The sequence below is a fragment of the Oncorhynchus clarkii genome, chromosome 27 (genome assembly GCF_045791955.1).
Source record: "Oncorhynchus clarkii lewisi isolate Uvic-CL-2024 chromosome 27, UVic_Ocla_1.0, whole genome shotgun sequence".
NCBI classification, from domain to species: Eukaryota; Metazoa; Chordata; class Actinopteri; order Salmoniformes; family Salmonidae; genus Oncorhynchus; species Oncorhynchus clarkii.
In genome coordinates this window covers 4,194,865-4,218,034 of record NC_092173.1, presented here as the reverse complement: position 1 = coordinate 4,218,034, position 23,170 = coordinate 4,194,865, and the positions used below count along the sequence as shown (strand labels likewise).

Sequence of the window (23,170 nt, the reverse complement as noted above, 5' to 3'; positions counted from 1 at the left end):
AGTGACCACTCGTGCCCCTGTGGATTGGGGGGCATTGTCATCCTATGGGGACGTAGCCAAAATAATGGCCTGCCCAGCATTTTTATACATGACCCTAAGCATGATGGGATGTTAATTGCTTAATTAACTCAGGAACCACACCTGTGTGGAAGCACCTGCTTTCAATGTATGTTTTATCTCTCATTTACTCAACTGTTTCCATTATTTTGGAAGTTACCTGTGTGCTGATGTTTTATTGCATCTCCGGGGGGGGGGGGGGTTTGGTGTTTGCAGGATTAAGGATTCCACAGCTTTAAAGGTTTAAATACTATTTGACCTCAGGTCTGCATCAGGTGCTTTGGGTCAGTCCTTGACAGGTGGCCATCTTTGCTCACACTGACTGAGCAGAGAGGATGATGGGAATAATCAACCCTGACCCTCCTGAACAACCATGCACTAGGATTACACTACACTTCACTGACCATGTGACTGTGGTCTGAAACCTGAAGGTGACACTCTCCCTCCTAAAGAGGCCTGAGCCAGCCAATCAAAAATGACTTAAAAACAAATAAACTTAGAGCAGAGTCTCTATTATCTTCCCAGAGCAATCAGGAGGTCAGAAATATCACTTCTCCTGGTGGCACAGTGGAAGAGCTATGGCATGTATTTCTTTCACTAACCTCCAAAGGAATGGAAAAACCAAACATCGGTAACAAACAGAGAGATTACATGGTCATGTTTGGCATCTGTGGAGGCTCAAAATCAATTAGACCATTTTTTCCCCCAGAGGGGCGGGGGAGGTTGTTTGCTGTATTGCGTCGGCTCTCGGAGACACAGAGGCCACAGTGACAGTGATGCGGAGCTGTCCTGGAACAATCTGCAGGAGGGGTTAGACCCACAGGTGTAGGATGAATCCTCCTGGTGCTGTTCCGCGCTGCAGCCACCCCCACCGGTAGAGCTAAAGCACGACACAGCAATCACGCCGTGATGAATGAGTTGTGATAGCGACGAAATTGCTCCTGAGGTGGCTTTTGAAATTCGCCTGGACGACTCTATATCTAGCGAAATTAACACGTAGCAGCTCGATCGGACCGCCGCAATTCTCCCCCCAATCTCTTGCTCTCTCTCGCAGCCTCTGTTGTAACAGCTTCTCATTTGTTAAAGAAGCCCCCACGGTCGGTGAAACCAACCGAACCATTCCACCTGAATCCCAATCATTCTCAATGAGACCTTTTTCTCAAGTCGCTGGTTAACACAGACACACTTTATTCCTACTCCATTCTTAACCAGTAAGTGTGACATTGCGAATAACATTGCGGGCACTTGGGCCCTCCTTACAAGATACTTTGGGCTTGTCTTTTGATTCATCAAGTAGTGGTGGGAGGGAGAACAATTTGGATTTCTCTGGCTAACCATAATGCACGCACCCAATCAGCACTGCTGCAAGCGCTAGCAGGGCTAGCCAGTAGTAGCATGGCTGTATTGAACCCCAGTGTAGCTAGAACACTGTTTCAGCCAATCAGAATCTGTTGTATAAATGGCTATATTGAACCCAAGTGTTTTTCAGTCATAAAAACTCCCACAGTCCTCAGTGACCTGCGGAAAAGCAGCGTGGCCTAGCTCAATGAAGAGAGAGGATCTCCCTGCAGGGTGTGCAAATGGGAGGAAAGGAGAAGAGCTTCATTTACTCCCCAGACCAATAGCCTCGTTCCTCCATGCGCTGGAAATTTGCTGCCAAATACGGATGACATCTTTAATTGCTAAGCGTATAGCCTTACAGAGAGTATCTAAACAACTCAGCCCGCTAAGCACACCAGCAATACACCTTCCTGAGTGTATATAGAGGATGAGACTGTATTTACATCAATGAAACCTTCAGAGTCAGAGGGGCAAATCAACATTTACATTGTAGTCATTCAGCAGATGCTCTTATCCAGAGCGACTTACAGGAGCAATTAGGTTTAAGTGCCTTGCTCAAGGGCACCTCGACAGATTTTTTTTTTACCGGCTCGGGGATTCGGTTAGTGGCCCAACGGTCTTAACAGCTAGGCTACCTGCCTTTCGCCCTCAAGGCAGAGACGTCAACTCTATGAATGACAGGACAGTTTTAGGTGCCATGGAGAAATACCTCCCCACTACACCTTATTTTCAACCACTCTCCATATCTAAACCAAGTGGGTGATCCAGCACATACAGTACCTGTCATTTGGAGTGTGCCGGTGTAACGGTGTGACAGGGCGGCGTGATTTACTACGGTGAAGTACTACGCCACCATACTTTATTATCTACCACTCTCTCTATTGTGAACGTGGAGTGTACACTTGCATGTCCTGTGTATGTCATTCTGAGTGTGACGGTGTGGTATGGAGGAATACTACCCCACTACCACTCTCTCCATTCCAAACCAAATGGATTGTCCAGAACGTGTGTCACTGGGAGTGTGTTGCCGTGACGGTTCACTCACCAGAATAGTGGTGATGGTGAGGGTGGTGTTGAAGAGAGTGTCTGTCACGTTGATTGATGGAAGCTTCCTCTCCATGGACAGGCCCTGCTCTGAGTGCCACTGGCCAATCTGCCAGGGGGATATAGATACCCACACGTGCACACACACACACACACGCACGCACGCACGCGCACGCACGCACGCACACACACACACACACACACACACACACACACACACACACACACACACACACCAATGCACATGCCAACACACACGCAGGTGTACGCACGCACACGCATATATCACACACAGAGAGAGAAAGCGAGAGAGAGAGAAAAAGAAAACTGTTAGAGAGTTCATCAAAGGGCCAGGCAGCAAGCAGCCTATCAAACTAACCCAACAGACAATCCTCTCTCTTCTGATCTGCAACCAGTGTCACCGAAGCCAGTCTCCCCTCTTAAGGTCAGCCTTAAGAGGGGGAGACAGCGAAAGAGAGAGGGAGAGAAAAGGCAGCGCGAGATAAAGGACAAAGACACATGCTGCTCCTTGAAGAAATACATTGGGGCATGTGTTCAATCAGGAGACAACAGAATGTTTTCTTTAGCTCAATTACACCCAATTCTCTGAAGCGAGCCAATGTCCTCATTAGAGCTCGGCTGGCGCCCCTCCACCACTTCTCCTTGCACACCTCCAGCAGGGCCTTGTATGGTCATCCCATCTTGCCTGTACCCACCCCAACACACATGTCACTCAGTGGCGGTGCTACATCATGCCTAATTTTTCATTTGGTATCGTAATTACAAAGCAGCATGGTTCATTGGGCTCTCTGCTTAACGTCTTTTGTTGAGGTGTTGGTTAATTTATCATCCCCTACCAATCGATCCCTGGCCGGTGAGTGGCTGGCTGCAGTAGAGTGGCTGTGTTTATTTGTATGTATGTCTGTGTGTGTGTCTGTGTGTGTGTCTGTGTGTGTGTGTGTGTGTGTGTGTGTGTCTGTGTGTGTGTGTGTGTGTGTGTGTCTGTGTGTGTGTCTGTGTGTGTGTGTGTGTGTGTGTGTGTGTGTGCGTGTGTGTGTGTGTGTGTGCGTGCGTGCGTGCGTGCATGTGTGTGTTTGGTGTGTGAAGATGTGCATTTCTAAATAGATTTTTTGGACTATGTAGCTATTACTTTTCACTGTCACGCGGTGCAAAGCAGTGAGAGACCATTATACCATTATACCACCTATATTTGACTGACTGACACATAATAGCCTGGGCCTTTAAATGGCAAAACTCCTTGATACTGATTTATAGTATGGATTGTCAGTGACAATAATTGTAGAAAAGCATTGACGCTGACTGCTAAATGGCACATGTGACTTACATAGTACATATTGCATGCTCAAAATTGCTTCTTGAAAGCTGTATGATAACAATGCCCTCTACATGCACGAGACCCATCCTTTCTAGTATACTGAACAAAAATATGAACGCAACATGTAAAGTCTTGGTCCCATGTTTATATATCCCAGATATTTTCCATATGCACAAAAAGCCTATTTCTATACATTTTGTGCACACATTTGTTTACATCTCTGTTAGTGAGCATTTCTCCTTGCCAAGATAATGCCATCCAACTGACAGGTGTGGCATATCAAGAAGCTGATTAAACAGACGTGATCGTTACACAGGTGCACCTTGTACCGGGGACAATAAAAGGCCACTCTAAAATGTGTAGTTATGTCACATGACACAATGTCTCAAGTTTTGAGGGAGCATGCAATTGGCATGCTGACTGCAGGAATGTCCACCAAAGCTGTTGCCAAATAATTGAATGCTCATTTCTCTACCATAAGCCGGCTCCAAATGTAATTTTAGAGAATTTGGCAGCCAACCAGCTTCACAACAGACCAGCGTGTACGGCGTCTGTGGGCGAGCGGTTTGCTGATATCAACGTTATGAACAGGGTGTCCCATGGTGGCGGTGCGGTTATGGTACAAGCAGGAATAAGTTACGGACAACAAACACAATTGCATTTTATCAATGGCAATTTGAACGCACAGAGATACCATGACGACATCCTGAGGTCCATTGTCGTGCCATTCATCTGCTACCATCACCTCATGTTTCAGCATGATAATTCACGGCCCCATGTCTCAAGGATCTGTACACAATTCCTGGAAGCTGAAAACGGCCTGCATGCTCACCAGACATGTCACCCATTGAGCATGTTTGGGATGCTTTGGATCGACGTGTACGACAGTGTGTTACAGTTCCCGCCAATATCCAGCAACTTCTCACAGCCATTGAAGAGGAGTGGGACAACATTCCACAGGCCACAATCAACAGCCTGATCAACTCTATGCAAAGGAGATGTGTCGTGCTGCATGACACAAATGATAGTCACACCAGATACTGACTGGTTTTCTGATCCACACCCCTACCTTTCAAGGTATCTGTGACCAACAGATGCATATCTGTATTCCCAGTCATGTGAAATCTATAGATTAGGGCCTAATTCATTTATTTCAATTGACTGATTTCCTTATATGAACTGTAACTCAGTAAAATCGTCGAAATTGTGGCATGTTGAGCTTATATTTTTGTTCACAATATATTACTGATTCATATCATACAAAAACTGTGTAATCAAGGAGATGCATACAATGCATTCACAATATTCTTGCTGGTTTGCTGTTTTCCCGAGACGTTGAGCTTCACTTGACTAAGACACGTTTCCAAGGCTAAATTAACATAATCAGAGACTCCATCTGAAGGTTTACCATTCTTCCCAGAGTGAACTCCTGATGCGCAACACCCCCCCCCCCCCCCCCCCAAAAAAAAAAAAAAAAAAAAAAACGAAAGACTCCCGGAATCAGATATCTCCTCTGAGAATATGATCAAAAGATCTTACGTTCCATTTCCTCTTTGTTGTACTCCTCCATGGTGCACGAGAACAAGAGAGACAGCACCATGCACACACAAATGGAATACAAACAGGGGTGTAACAACGCTGCGCTAGCTGCCGATGGCTTCCGGGAATTAAGGCGGGGCAGGGGGGGGGGGGGGGGGGGGGGGTGAATAACATGTGCACCTTGCAGGGATCTTGCAGAACGTTGTTCAGCAATCAGCTTGTGCAATCAGTTGTCAAGTGCATCTCCCCTGTAAGACAGACGTGGTGGAAGGCAAACGCTCAGCAATGCACCACCAGGCACGGGCGGTCTGCGGCGGAGCAGAGGGGAGTGAGGAGAAGGGCAGACGGTTAAGGACGGGTAAATGAGAGGCAGCACAGGCTGCCCGGGACAGAAATAGAGGGGCTGAGTATGTGCGTACATTTGTGTGAGTGCGTGGGTGTGTGGGAGCAGGAAGAGAACCCAGGCATCCGCCAACAGGGAGGAACTGCTCTGAGTGTGGCCCCCTGCTCAACTCAGCTAGCTATGACAATAGGGAATGCAGCACACAGCAGCTTGCACAAACACTGTAGAGATGAGACACAAGTGAGACCGTACACCTACCCATAAACACACACTTTAAACACACTCATACAAAACACACACAAGCCAGATCTGATCTGATCATGGCGTACATATACTGTATATACTAGTGTGCCTATGTGACAGAAGTGGTTTGGGGGCAAACCAGGACACATACAGCACCCGATGTCACAGGAAGGCCAAAAAGATCATCAAGGACAACAACCACCCGAGCCACTGCCTGTTCACCCCGTTACCATCCAGAAGGCGAGGTCATCAAAGCGGGGACAGAGAGACTGAAAAACTGCATCTATCTCAAGGCCATCAGACTGTTAAACAGCCATCACTAACATTGAGTGGCTGCTGCCAACATACTGACTCAAATCTCTAGCCACTTTAATAATGAAAAATGTATGTAATAAATGTATCACTAGCCACTTTAAACAATGCCACTTAATATAATGTTTACATACCCTACATTACTTATCTCATATGTATATACTGTACTCTATACCATCTACTGCATCTTGCCTATGCCGTTCGGCCATCGCTCATTCATATATTTTTATGTACATATTCTTATTCATTCCTTTACACTTGTGTGTATAAGGTAGTTGTTGTGAAATTGTTAGGTTAGATTACTTGTTAGATATTACTGCACGGTCGGAACCAGAAGCACAAGCATTTCGCTACACTCGCATTAACATCCGCTAACCATGTGTACGTGACAAATTCAATTCCATTTAAACGACCTTACGCTCGTCTTATTAGACTCCTTGCCTTGACACCTGAGAACTCATGTAAGCTCCCAGAGCTAATGCCTGGGCTTTAACCCAGTGGTGTTAAGAAAACCTTAAATGCTGGTTCTTTAGCTGTTCGGGCCACACGTTGACAATTCGATACATGTACTGTACACACAATTTATCTGCCAATCTAAACAGTTCATTGTCCTCACTCGTCCAATGCTACCCATCTGACTTTAACAAAACATTTGAGTGGCACTAAAAACAGCCCTTTCAACAATCAAGAACATGACATGAGGACCGGCCAAGGTAAATGGGAGTAACTGTGTAAGTGGCGCCCATATCCTGCTAATTAAAATGGAGTACGATGAATCGGAAATATGACCAATGTCTCTCAGTGCACCTCACATACAGTTACATACACCGTAACGTCAGTGTCAAGCAACAAGCTATTTTCCTTCTAGCTCCTTCGTCACAAGGTGTTTACAAGTGATCCTTTTGGCCCTCGGGTGTGTGGCAAGAACCTTTCCCCGGGGTGGAGAGAGAGTTCCGATCGATCTTACCGAAGCACAACATAGTGCTCACTCAATCCCCATCCTGCGTCTATACACCACAAACTGAAGATCCAATGATGTCTTTTTCCTGTGCTCTGAGACGGTAGAATAATAGTCCTACTGCACAGCTATAGAACCTCTTCAAATGCTAATTGAGCTAACTGCCTCTCTACACCTTCATGTTTAATTCGGGTTGAGCTGTTTTCTCCACAGTGACTCCTCAGGAGAAGTGTGAGCTGCGATAGCGAGAGGAGAGGAGGAGATTAGTGTCCTAGCCAGGAGTGGCAGTCATTTACTGAGGAACCAGAGCAGAGTGCAGGGAGAAAAGGAAGAGAACAAATCAATGGAAAGGTGTGAGGAAGAGAGGAAGAGAGCAGGGAAGCGGCGTGGCGTGTGTGAGGGATTACCCCCGGGCTCATTCTGGCACCTGAAATTACAGCGTATAGGCCCAAGATAAGGGCCCTTGCTCAAGGGAAAGACACCATTCTTAGATTTCCGTTTGAAAAACGCAGCAGAGCCATTAGGACCTGGCAAGCAGGGCTGTGTTCTGACAAATACGTATATCATGCTACGGTGCTACTGCTACACCACCAGTATCTTGTAGGGTAATGTAGACACCAAGCCGTTGCTCTGTAGCTAAAGGATTTGGGTTTTGATGGTGGATAAGAACTGTGTGTGTGTGTGTGTGTGTGTGTGTGTGTGTGTGTGTGTGTGTGTGTGTGTGTGTGTGTGTGTGTGTGTGTGTGTGTGTGTGTGTGTGTGTGTGTGTGTGTGTGTGTGTGTGTGTATGTGTGTGTGTGTGTGTGTGTGTGTGTGTGTGTGTGTGTGTGTGTGTGTGTGTGTGTGTGTGTGTGTGTGTGTGTGTGTGTGTGTGTGTGTGTGCGCGCGCGGCTGACTTGGCTTTGTTATGTTGCCTCTCTAGTAATGACCACACCAGTCAAGGAAAGGCCAGCCCAAAAGGTCAGGCTCGTTTATGTGCTTTCACGACTTGACCTTTCAATACAATCAAAATTTCAATTTGTAACGCCTACCAGGCGAACAAAAACATTTGTTGTTAGTTCCATGATGCAAAAGCCTGTTTCCCACATTCATTCTATGGTATTACCAGTGCGGTGGCCGCGGCGTCACCTTCTCCGTTGGTATAACGAGCACCAGCGCTGGTTTGAAAGAGGGAGCCGAGCGGCCGCCTGAGCACTTCAAAGCGCACGTCTGAGCCGCGGGCCATTCCCCCTTCTACACACGCGCAGGCACACACACAAACACACACACACACGCACACACACACACACACACACACACACACACACACACACACACACACACACACACACACACACACACACACACACACACACACACACACACACAATGCCCTCCCAACCACTGTCCCTTAAAAACCAGGATTGTTAAGCAAATGTCTCTTTTCTGTCTCTCTCTCTCTGGATCCATTCTTGGGCCACACAGAAACGGGGAATGGACAGGGACCAGGTCTTAGTTGGAGACAGCGGTTAAATAAAGTGCTACAGGATGCAGCAGACTGAGGGTCCCTGCCTCTCCTTGGAGCATGTATGGAGGAAACACTAGTACCGGGCAACACACACACACACCCGTCTGTGTATCGGCCATACTGCCATGTTTCTACTAGAGTGGCTCTGCTGCTAAGCCCTGGCGCCTAAAAGGACTGCATAGTGTAGGGTGACAGAAAGACAACAACACACACACGCATGCAAAGTGCGCACACGCGCATACACCCACCCACACCCACCCACCCACCCACCCACCCACACATACAAAGTCTCAGTCAGCCTTGAAATCCGCTAAGGCTGGGGGGATCTTGCAAACCAGCTCATCCATTCCGCTTTTGATCTATTCCCCATCTCCAATCTGCATGCAAACTGACAAAAAGCAAAAAGAGGAAAGAGCATGATGTCTCAGAGACCGAGCCAGAGAGGGGACAGAGGGAGAAATGAGCCAGACAGGCACATGGGTCACTGTGAGTGTGGTCCAAAACTTGCTCTGTACATCTGCATTAAAACCATGTTCACTCCGAGACCGCTGAATCACAAAGCTTTTACAATCGGCTTCAGTCTTTAATCTCTGAAATCATAATCAAAGGATGCGAACGAAAGCGTCTGCAGAATCGCTTTCCGACAAATATACCGCTGTTCACAAAGCTAACACTGACTTCCAGGAAGCACTTTCAGACCCATCACAATTACTCCAGGAAAGTCTTAACTGACTTGCCAGGTTAAATAAAAAAAAGATAGAAAAAAGGGGGAGCGAGAGAGAGAGGAGGATGGGTAGAGAGAGAGACAGAGCAAGTGAGGATCGAAAGAAAGAGAGCGAGAGGGAGGGAGGGAGAGAGAGGGCTCTGGGGATACATAGAGCAGAGGAAAGAAAATAGGAACTAGAGGAGCAAGAGCAATCTGATCAGCAAGGCAAATATCTGGTCAGGTGATGAAATTCATCTGGGGGGGCAAGTGAATTCTCTTTATTAGAGCTAGAAAGAAGTCAATGTGAGCGAGGTAAAGGATGACTTTCTGTGGTATGTGGTCGAACTGGGTGCGGGGACGGACTCCTCAGGGGCCAATGAGTGGCTGTGCCTGGATACACATGCTCTCTGTCTCTTGCTAGGACTTACAGTATACAGTGGTGTAAAGTACTTAAGTAAAAACACTTGAAAGTTCTACTTAAGTAGCTTTTTGGGGTATCTGCACTTTACTATTTATATTTTTGACAACTTTTACTTTTGCTTCACTATATTTCTAAAGAAAATACATTTCCCCTGACACCCAAGAGCACTTGTTACATTGTGAATGCTTAGCAGGACAGGAAAATGATCCAATTCACACACTTATCAAGAGAACATCCCTGGTCATCCCTACTACCTCTGATCTGGCGGACTCACTAAACACAAATGCTTCGTTTGTAAATGAAGTGTTGAAATGTGCCACAGCCTATCCCTACATTAAAATAACAAGAAAATAGTGCCGTCTGGTTTCCTTAATATTAGGAATTTGAAATTATATATATTTTTACTTTTACTTTTGATACTTAAGAATATTTTAGCAATTACATTTACTTTTGATACTTAAGTATATTTAAAACCAAATACTTTTAGACTTTTACTCAAGTAGTATTTTACTGGGTGACTTTCACTTTTACTTGGGTCATTTTCTATTAAGGTATCTTTACTTTTACTCAAGTATGACAATTGGGTACTTTTTCCACCACTTACGGTATATGTCCAGTCTCACTCTATAAAAAAGGTATTTGGCTAATACTGTCTGGAGGCTAGTGCTTTTTGTTCTATTATGAGAACTGTCCTGCAGACTAGAGATTGATAAGGGAAAAGGACTCCCTTGTGGGTCCTGGGGGATTCTGACAGGAATGGGAGTGAAGTCAAGTTCGGGACATCACGGGACAGGATCGAAAGTCCGCAGGAATGGGCAGTACAGGAATGGCTATAAATCGATAGACCCACCCACTTGGGAGCCATGTTTTATTACAGACAGAAATACTCCTCCGTTTAGTCAGCTGTCTGGGTTTCTGGTCTCGGACGATCCCGCAGGTGAAGAAGCCGGGTGTGGAGGTCCTGGGCTGGTATGGTTACACGTGGTCTGCGGTTGTGAGGCCGGTTGGACATAATGCCAAATTCTCGAAAACGTTGTTTTGGCGGCTTATGGTAGAGAAAGGATCATTCAATTCTCTGGCAAGAGCTCTAGTGGACATTCCTGCGTAATATGTGTAATGATCATGCTTTTTAATAAGCTTCTTGAAAGGCCACACCTGTCAGGTGGATGGATTAAATTGGCAAAGAAGAAATGCTCACTAACACGGATGTAAACAAATTTGTGCACAATTTTAGAGAAATAAGCTTCATGTGTGTATGGAACACTTCTGGAATCTTTTATTTCAGCTCATAAAACATGGGACCAACAATTTACATGTTGCGTTTATATTTTTTGTTCAGTATATATGTGTGGAGCATTTCATTTAAAAAAGTGTGTAGGCCTAATATAGTTTACTTAATAAATGGTCATTTCCCCCATCCTCCTTCTGTAGGCTCACTGTTTTGCCTCCCTCCAGTTGTACTCACCAGTCACTCCTTTACCTCAGATGCTTTTTTATTTTATTTTATTTTTTACCTTTATTTAACTAGGCAAGTCAGTTAAGAACAAATTCTTATTTTCAATGACGGCCTAGGAAAAGTGGGTGTTCAGGGGCAGAACGACAGATTTGTACCTTGTCAGCTCGGGGGTTTGAACTTGCAACCTTACGGTTACTAGTCCAATGCTCTAACCACTAGGCTACCCTGCTTAACGAGTGAATGATGAAGGCTTCAAGAGAGGAATTGCATCATCTCGTTGCAGGCATCTCATTGCAGGAACCATCACTCACAGAGCCATTAAAAGGAAAGAGCAATGTTTTGGCTAAATTTGATAGAGTTGTCTTTGACAACGAAGGAACCGAGTACACGACTTTATAAAAAATGCTGCTGTTTAATCACATACCACCCAGAGAGAGGGACAAGAGGCCTGAAGCGGCATTACCAGTCAAGCCCAATTGTTCCTTCAAAGTGCACACGGAGACATTCACATTAACACATATCCATTCGTTCATCCGACTCTGAGTAAGTAGAAGGGCTGCCTTCATTGCCACAATCTCTTAATGTGGTTGTTATCAGCTGTGTATGCAAGCAACTGTCTCATGATTGCTGAGCAGCAGGCAACGAAGCAGTTGCTATGGCTACTCACACACAGGGCAGTGGACAGACAGACCAGCAGCTAATGGAGGAAGTTATTTATGATATCAGTACAGGACAGTACGGGCAAACATTTGACAGGACAAATTTTCACTCCTGTGTCCACCTCTACTGCAGACTCGGAAGGCAGGTAGCCTAGCGGTTAGAGACGTGAGCCAGCGAGGATTGCCAGTTCGAATCCCGGATCCGATGGGAAATGAGCTGGTAACTGGCCGGATGCTAGTATCAAATACTAGATGCCATTGCCTGCCGTTGTGCCCTTGAGCAAGGCACTTAACTCATACCAAGATAATTCTCAAGGGCACAGTACATATTAGTTTGCAGTATAAACTGACTATCCTTGGCTGCTGTGCCAGTATCAATTAATGAAACCTAATACAGCGACTGTAAAACCTTCATGTAATTCATCTCCAACTCTTCTCGAGCTCAGGCTCTATCTGTGCCTTATTAAGCCCTGAGCGCTGTGCAGGTGTGCACTTAGTGACTGGGGATATCGGCAGCACACTAAAAAGGAATGGTCCTTTCCGACAAAGCTATCATCCGGAGAGTACCTAATTGGGGGACTTGAATGGGAGCGGCTTAGCCGTCGGAGCACTATGGTGTCGAGCTAAGCTTCTGGTCCCCGACACTTTGTGAAGGTGTCAGCCTCAACCCCAGCCACCACACTGGCACATTAGGCCCAAGCTACGTCTGTCAGGCCTGCTCAAAGAGACGCTCATTTTCCAGTGGAGTCATGGGTGACTGCGCCACATGGAGCCGTCATGAGGCCGGACCTTTTTAAAGGTGTCAGACTGCCCTGCTGCTGTGCTGTCTGCTTGGGTGGAACGTCAAGCTCCCCTCTTCCATGTGCCGCCGCAGCAGCAGTCAGCGATATAAATTGAATTGAGTGCCATGGCACGTCACAGCCACAGCAGCTTATAGAGTTCTCAGACTCTTCAGAGATAAAGGAGAGAGGAGAAGAAAGGCAGATTGGCGTAATAAACGGGGAACGCCGCCGACAGGGGAAAAATAAATAAATCCAATTTACAAAAAAAAAGAAAGTGGAATGCAAAATGGGGATGTTTACCCTAGAAGTGTGGAAGCTCTGTAAATAACAGAACTCAAATCATTTGATGTAGATTAAAGTGGCCCACTGTGCAAAGTTCCTCTTCCCCGTGTTGACTCAGAGTGAGGGAGCGATATAAAGACATGATTCCTTCCTCTTTTTTTCTATCTTCTCTTTCTTGTGAATAACCTTGCTTGTGTGGCTTACAAGTGCAAGCCGTGCCTTGAGGTACATGCAGTCAACAAACTATATAGCAGCTAGCTAGAGTTGTTCCCCTTCAACCATTCTACTTGGCCTATAGGTAGTCACCCATTAACATACAGTTTTGCCAGGGCAGTCATACCCATACGACATCCTACTAAATTACTACAGCGGCTATTTCATAAACCCTCAAAGTGCCATAACGGGGTGGAAATGTCAGCCATATACTCCAAGTCGATATTCACGTCGTGAAAAGGAATTGCCCTCGACCACTGCCAGAAACGGGGGAAAACAAACATTATTTTCCCCATTTGACCCCCATTGTAAAAGAGCACATTTCGTCGTGGATTTTTAGTTCAACAGAAATAACGAAACATCCCGAAAAGCTGCTGTGCTGTTCAATGTAGTTACCAGGTTAAAAAAAAATCCAGACCTATGGTTGGAAATGCTCCCACGTGAGGAAAATATCTGATGAGAAGAGTCCTGTGGCTTCAGGCTATTAGGCGTGGGGAAAGTGGGAAATGTGGTGACCCGGTGTCCAAGTAGACTACACGTATCTAGTACTGTAGCTAAACTATATATGTACAAAACTATATGAACACGCCTTCAAGTTAGTGGATTCGGCTATTTCAGCCACTCCTGTTGCTGACAGGTGTATAAAATCAAGCACACAGCCATGAAATCCCCATTGAATAAAATTGGTAGTAGAATGGCCTTACTGAAGAGATTTAACTTTCAACGTGTCACCCTCATAAAATGGCACCTTTCCAACAAGTCAGTTCGTCAAATTTCTGTCCTGCTAGAGCTGCCCCGGTCAACTGTAAGTGCTGTTATTGTTGAAGTGGAAATGTCTAACAATGGCTCAGCCGCGAAGTGGTAGGCAACACATGCTCACAGAACGGGACCGCCGAGTGCTGGAGCGCATAGAGCATAAAAAATCGTCTGTCCTCGGTTGCAACACTCACTACCGAGTTCCAAACTGCCTCTGGAAACAATGTCAGCACAATAACTGTTTGTCTGAGAGCTTCGTGAAATGGGTTTCCATGGCCTAGCAGCTGCAGGCCAGTCAAGAACTTGACTGACATGCACAGAGCCCTGACCCCCATTGAACACCTTTGGGATGATTTGAAATGCCGACTGCGAGCCAGGCCTAATCGCCCAACATCAGTGCCCGACCTCACTAATACTCTTGTGGCTGATTGGAAGCAAGTCCCTGCAGCAATGTTCCAACATCTAGTGGAAAGCCTTCCCAGAAGAGTGGAGGCTGTTATAGCAGCAAAGGGGGACTAACTCCATATTAACTCCCATGAGTTTGGAAAGAGATGTTTCGACGAGCAGTTCTCCACATACAGTTGGTTATGTAGTGTAAATGTGGGGGGAAAACATTTAGTACAGTCTGTTTGTGACTCCACTCACTACTTGTAGCTGTATAGTAGATTTGTTTGTGTTGTTGATCTTGGCTAGCTTAACGTTCTGGTCGGTAGATAGCTAGCACTCACTCACGTGGCTGCAAGAACATTATGCTTTTTTAAAAGTAGTATTATGCTTTATTATGATGCTTTTCTAAGTCTATGAGAATGCTAGAGAGCAGAAAATGTTCAAAAGTTATATTTAGCCATGTAGTTTTCTTAAATGTAGTTTTGTAATTGACTAAAACAAGCACACAACAAGAAAATTGATGTTGAAAAAGGTGAAGTTTTTGCAGTGAGCCAGCGGGGTAACCAAGTTAACCACAGGTAGTTTTCCCCACAGGTAGGTGGGGCCACAACATTCTGGGTGTGTTCGTCAATTCACTCTAGAGTGCCAGAGTACGCGCAGAGAACATTGTCAGAGTTTTCCTCTCAGAGTGTTCAGAGTACACACTGGACGCTCGGGCTGAGGAGTAGGGTTGGGCCGAGGGTTCTCACCTCACAACGGCAGCCAAGCACCGAAGCTAACTGGCTAAAATTGGCTAGCTTGCTAGCTACTTCCAGACTCAAATGAGAGAACACCTCACTCTGGCAATTTTACTTGCCCTAGTAAAGCTGGTTAGGCTGTTTTCATGTGATATAGAGCGTTGGTGACTGTAACTGTGCTGCTGGCAACAATTGAATTATGTTTTTTTGTCTAGGTCCTATAATCAACTGATTTGGGTTGGCACACCCCTTGGGTTGTGCTGTGGCGGAGATCTTTGTGGGCTATACTCGACCTTGTCTCAGGATAAGTTGGTGGTTGAAGATATCCCTCTAGTGGTGTGGGGGCTGTGCTTTGGCAAAGTGGGTGGGGTTATATCCTTCCTATTTGGCCCTGTCCGGGGGTATCATCGGATGGGGCCACAGTGTCTCCTGACCCCTCCTGTCTCAGCCTCCAATATTTATACTGCAGTAATTTATGTGTCGGGGGGCTAGGGTCAGTTTGTTATATCTGGAGTACTTCTCCTGTCTTATCCGGTGTCCTGTGTGAATTTAAGTATGCTCTCTCTAATTCTCTCTTTCTCTCTTTCTTTCTCTCTCTCGGAGGACCTGAGCCCTAGGACCATGCCTCAGGACTACCTGGCATGATGACTCCTTGCTGTCCACAGTCCACCTGGCTGGGCTGCTGCTCCAGTTTCAACTGTTCTGCCTGTGCTTATTATTGTTTGACCATGCTGGTCATTTATGAACTTTTGAACATCTTGGCCATGTTCTGTTATAATCTCCACCTGGCACAGCCAGAAGAGGACTGGCCACCCCCCATAGCCTGGTTCCTCTCTAGGTTTCTTCCTAGGTTTTGGCCTTTCTAGGGAGTTTTTCCTAGCCACCGTGCTTCTACACCTGCATTGCTTGCTGTTTGGGGTTTTAGGCTGGGTTTCTGTACAGCACTTTGAGATATCAGCTGATGTACGAAGGGCTATATAAATAAATGTGATTTGATTTGATTTGAGCCACTGTATGGCTGTTGTAACGAGTGCGCTGAGAGTCAGGAAGCAAGTTCAGGGAGTGAGTGTTTTAATAACTGAAACAATAAACACGTAACATAAACAACGCCCCGACATGAAAACAGAGTCAATAACACCTGAGGAAAGAACCAAGGGGAGTGACAGATATAGGGAAGATAATCAAGGTGGTGATGGAGTCCAGGTGTCATGAGGCGCAGGTGCGCGAGACGATGGTAACAGGTGTGTTGGATAATCAGCAGCCTGATGACCTAGAGGCCGGAGAGGGAGTATACGCGACAGCTGTGGATTGACCTCATTGTTTGAAAGGAATTTGAAAAAGTTATGGAATCATTCCTCTAAAACTGGCTGGCTAGCTAGCTAGCTAGATAACAAACATATAGTGCAGATAAAATTATTACACATAATATCACAGCACTGGCTGGCCATAGTTGACCAACTCCCAGACCAAAATGGCTGACCTTTATCCAGTCATAAGAAGATTCATGTCCATTCTTGTATTCTAATTCCGAATTACATGGATCATACCTTAGATTAGAGGTCATCATTCAACATTTGGCCTTCACCACACTGCATCTAAATGTTTTGTATAGCTGGAAGCAATGACGCCAGAACCAATAAAGTTATACCATCGTACCTCACAGTGGTCAAAATATTCACACCCCACATATCCCACAAAAAAAAATCCTGCCTGTACTTACAACTGAATCACTAGTTCTTAGGAGGGAAGATTGTAGTTTGTGCTAGAGGTCGTGGGACAAATCACAGTGGCAGTGGCTTCCACACACAGATCTAAACGCCCACTGTAGTCCCATCACACTCAAGCAGGGGTGTCAAACTCATTCCATGAAGGGCCTGCGGGTTTTTTAAAATGTTATTTTGAACTAAGACCGAGACAACAAGGTGAGGGGAGATCTTTATTAATTACTGAACTTAATTCATCAATCAAGTACAAGGGAGGAGCGATAACCCACAGACACTTGTCCCTCAACGGAATGAGTTTGACACATATGCTCTAAAGCCTTCCCACTCTGTCCTAACACTAATAGCCTTCCCACTCTGTCCTAACACTAATAGCCTTCCCACTCTGCCCTAACACTAATAGCCTTCCCACTCTGCCCCAACACCAATAGCCTTCCCACTCTGTCCTAACACCAATAGCCTTCCCACTCTGCCCTAACACTAATAGCCTTCCCACTCTGCCCTAACACTAATAGCCTTCCCACTATGCCCCAACACCAATAGCCTCCCCACTCTGTCCTAACACCAATAGCCTTCCCACTCTGCCCTAACACCAATAGCCTTCCCACTCTGTCCTAACACCAATAGCCTTCCCACTCTGTCCTAACACTAATAGCCTTCCCACTCTGTCCTAACACCAATAGCCTTCTCACTCTGCCCTAACACCAATAGACTTCCCACTCTGCCCTAACACTAATAGCCTTCCCACTCTGTCCTAACAGTAATAGCCTACCCACTCTGTCCTAACAGTAATAGCCTTCCCACTCTGTCCTAACAGTAATAGCCTTCCCACTCTGTCCTAACACTAATAGACTTCCCACTCTGCCCTAACACTAATAGCCTTCCCACTCTGTCCTAACAGTAATAGCCTACCCACTCTGTCCTAACAGTAATAGCCTTCCCACTCTGTCCTAACAGTAATAGCCTTCCCACTCTGTCCTAACACTAATAGCCTACCCACTCTGTCCTAACAGTAATAGCCTTCCCACTCTGTCCTAACACTAATAGTATTCCCACTCTGCCCTAACACTAATAGCCTTCCCACTCTGTCCTAACAGTAATAGCCTTCCCACTCTGCCCCAACACCAATAGCCTCCCCACTCTGTCCTAACAGTAATAGCCTTCCCACTCTGCCCCAACACCAATAGCCTCCCCACTCTGTCCTAACACTAATAGTCTTCCCACTCTGCCCCAACAGCCTCCCCACTCTGTCCTAACACTAATAGCCAACCCACTCTGTCCTAACACCAATAGCCTCCCCACTCTGTCCTAACACTAATAGCCTCCCCACTCTGCCCTAACACTAATAGCCTTCCCACTCTGTCCTAACACTAATAGCCTTCCCACTCTGTCCTAACACTAATAGCCTTCCCACTCTGCCCTAACACTAATAGCCTTCCCACTCTGCCCCAACACCAATAGCCTTCCCACTCTGTCCTAACACCAATAGCCTTCCCACTCTGCCCTAACACTAATAGCCTTCCCACTCTGCCCTAACACTAATAGCCTTCCCACTATGCCCCAACACCAATAGCCTTCCCACTCTGCCCTAACACCAATAGCCTTCCCACTCTGCCCTAACACCAATAGCCTTCCCACTCTGTCCTAACACCAATAGCCTTCCCACTCTGTCCTAACACCAATAGCCTTCTCACTCTGCCCTAACACCAATAGACTTCCCACTCTGTCCTAACACTAATAGCCTTCCCACTCTGTCCTAACAGTAATAGCCTACCCACTCTGTCCTAACAGTAATAGCCTTCCCACTCTGTCCTAACAGTAATAGCCTTCCCACTCTGTCCTAACACTAATAGCCTTCCCACTCTGTCCTAACACTAATAGCCTTCCCACTCTACCCTAACACTAATAGTATTCCCACTCTGCCCTAACACTAATAGCCTTCCCACTCTGTCCTAACAGTAATAGCCTTCCCACTCTGCCCCAACACCAATAGCCTCCCCACTCTGTCCTAACAGTAATAGCCTTCCCACTCTGCCCCAACACCAATAGCCTCCCCACTCTGTCCTAACACTAATAGTCTTCCCACTCTGCCCCAACAGCCTCCCCACTCTGTCCTAACACTAATAGCCAACCCACTCTGTCCTAACACCAATAGCCTCCCCACTCTGTCCTAACACTAATAGCCTCCCCACTCTGCCCTAACACTAATAGCCTCCCCACTCTGCCCTAACACTAATAGTCTTCCCACTCTACCCTAACACTAATAGCCAACCCACTCTGTCCTAACACTAATAGCCAACCCACTCTGTCCTAACACTAATAGTCTTCCCACTCTACCCTAACACTAATAGCCTCCCCACTCTATCCTAACACACTAGCCTACCCACTCTTGCCTAACACTAATAGCCAACCCACTCTGCCCTAACACAGTCTAGCATTCCCACTCCCCAACACACTCTATAGCCCCCCACACTCTTCCCTAAAACAGTCTAGCCTCCCAACTCTGCCCTAACACAGTCTAGCCTTCTCACTCTGCCCTACATACTCTGTAACAGGGATCAAGAACTAGATTCAGCGATTTTTTTTCTTGAGTGGATGGTGAGGGGGCCGGAACATAATTACAAATGATTTGTAGATTGCAAATTAACCGCAAGAATCCCAAACAGATTTAATAATTGACTAAAACATTTTGAACCTTGCTTACATTTGTATACGATCACATATCGTTCTGCGTGAGAATACTTCGGAACAGATTTCCAAAATGAAAATAACTTGGAGCTGATTTGCTGGTGTTTTTACAGTCTTTAATGTTTGTTTTTTTTTGCTCAGAAAACATCGGGGGGCCAAATTCAGCTGGTGGGCCACCGGTTGGGGAACCCTGCTCTATAGCCTCCCCACTCTGCACTAACATGCTCTATACCTTCCCACTCTGCACTAACATGCTCTATACCTTCCCACTCTGCACTAACATACTCTATACCTTCCCACTCTGCCTAACATCCTCTATAGCAGGGTTATCCAACTAGAGGCCCGAAGACCGAATTTGGTTTTACTTTGCCCCTGCTATAGAGTATATTTTCAGATAAAAAAATATTTATATATATATATATATATATATATATATATATTTATTTGGACATAAAAGACTGTAAAAACACCTCCCAACTCTGCTGCCCTATCATGGTGTCTCTTCCCCTTTCCTCAGGTGCTTCATTTCAAGGCCTTGATGAACAGCCTCCATTACCAAACTTAATTAGCAAATCGCCCTTCGCAAGGAAGGGGCCTCACGCTTCTCTTCTCTCCACTCTCTCTCCCTCAGCCAGCAAACCAACCAACCAACCCCCCTGCAGGAGACAGAGACACAATAACAAATAAACCCGAGAGCTACACTAACAGCCTGTCGCTGCCTGCAATTAGTCCAGCACCAGCTCTCACTCTAATTAATAGCTGGCTCGCGTCTGTTGATGAGCACAATAAAGACAATGGAGATCCATCCGTGGAGAGCCAGGATGGAGGCATGGAGGTGTGAGGGGGCAAGAGAGCGGCTGGACTGGGTCGACAGTGGTGGTGGTGGTGGGGGTGAAGCCTGGCAGACAGGTCTGTTCTTTGGCCCAGAGGTGTGCCCACTGCCCAGCCCGGCTGTCAGACACATGCCAGCCTGGCAGGCGAGCAGAGGCAGACAGAATGCAGGCAGCCATGGCCTTCTGGGGCGTAGAGGCTGTCATTAGGCCCTAACAAGCAAGGCCCGTCGCTCACTCACACCGTCTGAAGGGCACTTGCATTGGCCCACACGCAGGTAAATGCACGCACGTGTAGGCACACAAACACACGCACACGCACACCCAGGGCTCAGCTGTGGAACAATGTCAAAGAGATCACTCAAAAGGCACCTAACCGCCAGCCGAACAAGGCACCCCATAAAAGTGATGTTATTGTTCTCATATTTCTACCTCCCAAACTACATGACGTTGTAATTTGTTAGAAACCAGGGCTGATTTATAAAAATCCTCGCTCTCTCCCTCTGAACTCAGAGGAAAGGTTGTCTGAGTTATGTCTGCATTAACAGAGCAGGTTGAATTGTATTGCCCACTTATATAAATCTGGAAAAACTGTATTTACAGAGTAATACTACTGAAGACCTGTGTAGGGCTCCACAGAGCTAAATCTTCTTTATACTGTACAGCTCGTTACACACACACACACACACACACACACACTCATAAATGTATCAAACAATGGGTGCCCAGGATTATAGCTAATTCCCCCCAAAATATTAACGATTCCAACTGTGTGTGTGTGTGTGTGTGTGTGTGTGTGTGTGTGTGTGTGTATGTGTGATGGGGTGGGGTGCAGGTGCCAGCAGTGGGTTGGCAGAGTAGGTACAGTAGGGACTAGGGGGCGCCATGCTAGAAACTGAGATGATGATTGATCACTGGCATCACTGTCTGTGACTGGGCAAAGGGAAGGACAGCCAACTGTGTATAAACCATGCAGTATTCATCATTTTATTTTGTTTCCTGAAGAATGCAAAGATTCTATTTGACCGACAGCGCATCATCGTAATATTCTGTGAAACAAAAACCTATTAGGAATGGACATTATTCTTATACGCACTTTATACGCGCCAAACTATGAACGATATCTCAAGCCATATATCCTCTGTCATAATAAAGCAAGACGAACTACAGCGGATCCTCATTTAAAAGTCGTGTCATACTGTAGCACAGCTTGCAGTGTGCTCCGTATGGTACAGCACGTAACAGCGTATGACATCATAGTATTTCACTATCAGCCGTCGTTGCCGCTAACGCCGTTAACGCTCGTTGAAACAACCAGAGGGCATCTTTGAGGGCGTCTTCATGAAGCACGCATTGGCTAGACGTTTTGATTGCTATGCCCTATCTGAAAGAGCATAACACATTTTTTTTTTCATTTAGTTGGCATGAAGCAACCATAGCCTCAGCTACTATAGCACAGACCAAAACATCTTAAAACATGTTATTCTGTTCTTTGGCAATAGATTGTCTTAGTGTCATGCTTTTATTAATATGAATGGATTTCTTTGTGAGTGTGTACAGAACCAGTCAAAGGTTTGGACACATGTACTCATTCCAGGGTTTTTCTTTAGTTTTACTATTTTGTACCTTGTGGAATAATAGTGAAGATATCATTGTGTGTATTGTTGTGAAATTGTTAGATATTAATGCACTGTTGAAGCTAGAAACACAGGCATTTTGCTACACCAACAATAACATCTACTAAACATGTGTATGTGACCAGTAACATTTTATTTGATTGCTTTTGAGGAGGTGTGATGGTGTGGGAATGCTTTGCTGGTGACACTGTCGGTGATTTGTTAACACGACTTACTTATTGGCCTAAAAGCCTACTTCAATAAATATCAATCAATTATTCATTCATTTGAGCACGTCATCACACAGCATACAAGTCCTTCATGTCTTTAAATACAGTCATGCATTTAGTTATAAAACAAAATAACAAAGGGAACCTTGAATAATGAAATAATAAATCAACCACAACATGTCGACTAAAACAATTCAATTCGGGAATTATTTCAACTGTTTTTAATCTTGTCTGTACTACAGACATCAAAACCTTTTCTGTTACAACAGACAATACGGAATTGATTATCATTTGATTGTAAATTATTATTGTATTTGTTGGTTACACTGTTTGAAATGGTCAGAAAAAAAGATCACACATTTTGCAATAAGCACACCGAGCTTGCTCCTCCTACCCTGCCTCTTGATCTCCTTCTTCGTGTCGTTATCGTCAGTAGGGAAACACCCGTTAAACATCCATTAATACATTTCAAGCCCCGACAAATAGAAATCAACTTGGCAAGAGTCTATTGTCCTGCTAAAAGCTCATCATGGTTGGATGGCTTCTTTTGTATTCCACTGTATTGAATGAATGTATTAATTACAGTCATTTACCATTCTCATTCTCGGAGTGGAAACATTGTTTGTTGAGTTCACAACCTGCTACACTTGTGAAAAATAAGTGTTTTAAAAACCTGTTTCAAAATGCCTCCAGCTCACATTGTAAAGTGGTGTGTGACGCGCTGGTAGCCTGTCGCCTGCACTTGAATAGTGAATGGGAGGCGCGCTTCAATTACCAGTTGAGAAATAAAAAGGCCAATTTAATTCCACTAAATTATGCAAAGTATTCTATAGACCAATAAGCATGACGGTCAAATGTATTTACATCTAGAATTTAGAGGCAGAAATTGGGGGATTTTGGTAGGGTGGATTATAATAAATGGACATATTTAACGGGGTTGTTGCATTTGCCATTATATCTGGATGGCCAGATACAAAGTAGTTTTGATCACCAATTAGCTATTACG

At 45.5% G+C, this 23,170-nt stretch overlaps 1 protein-coding gene across 1 annotated transcript in view; it reads right to left on the bottom strand.

The window, feature by feature from the left end:
* The window catches only part of LOC139385594 (glutamate receptor ionotropic, kainate 4-like), a 211,543-nt gene that overhangs the window by 21,995 nt on the left and 166,378 nt on the right, over positions 1-23,170 (bottom strand). The window contains exon 10 of the mRNA XM_071130794.1: positions 2,444-2,551. Within this exon, the coding sequence (XP_070986895.1) occupies positions 2,444-2,551 (108 nt within the window). The remainder of the gene's footprint in view (positions 1-2,443; positions 2,552-23,170) is intronic.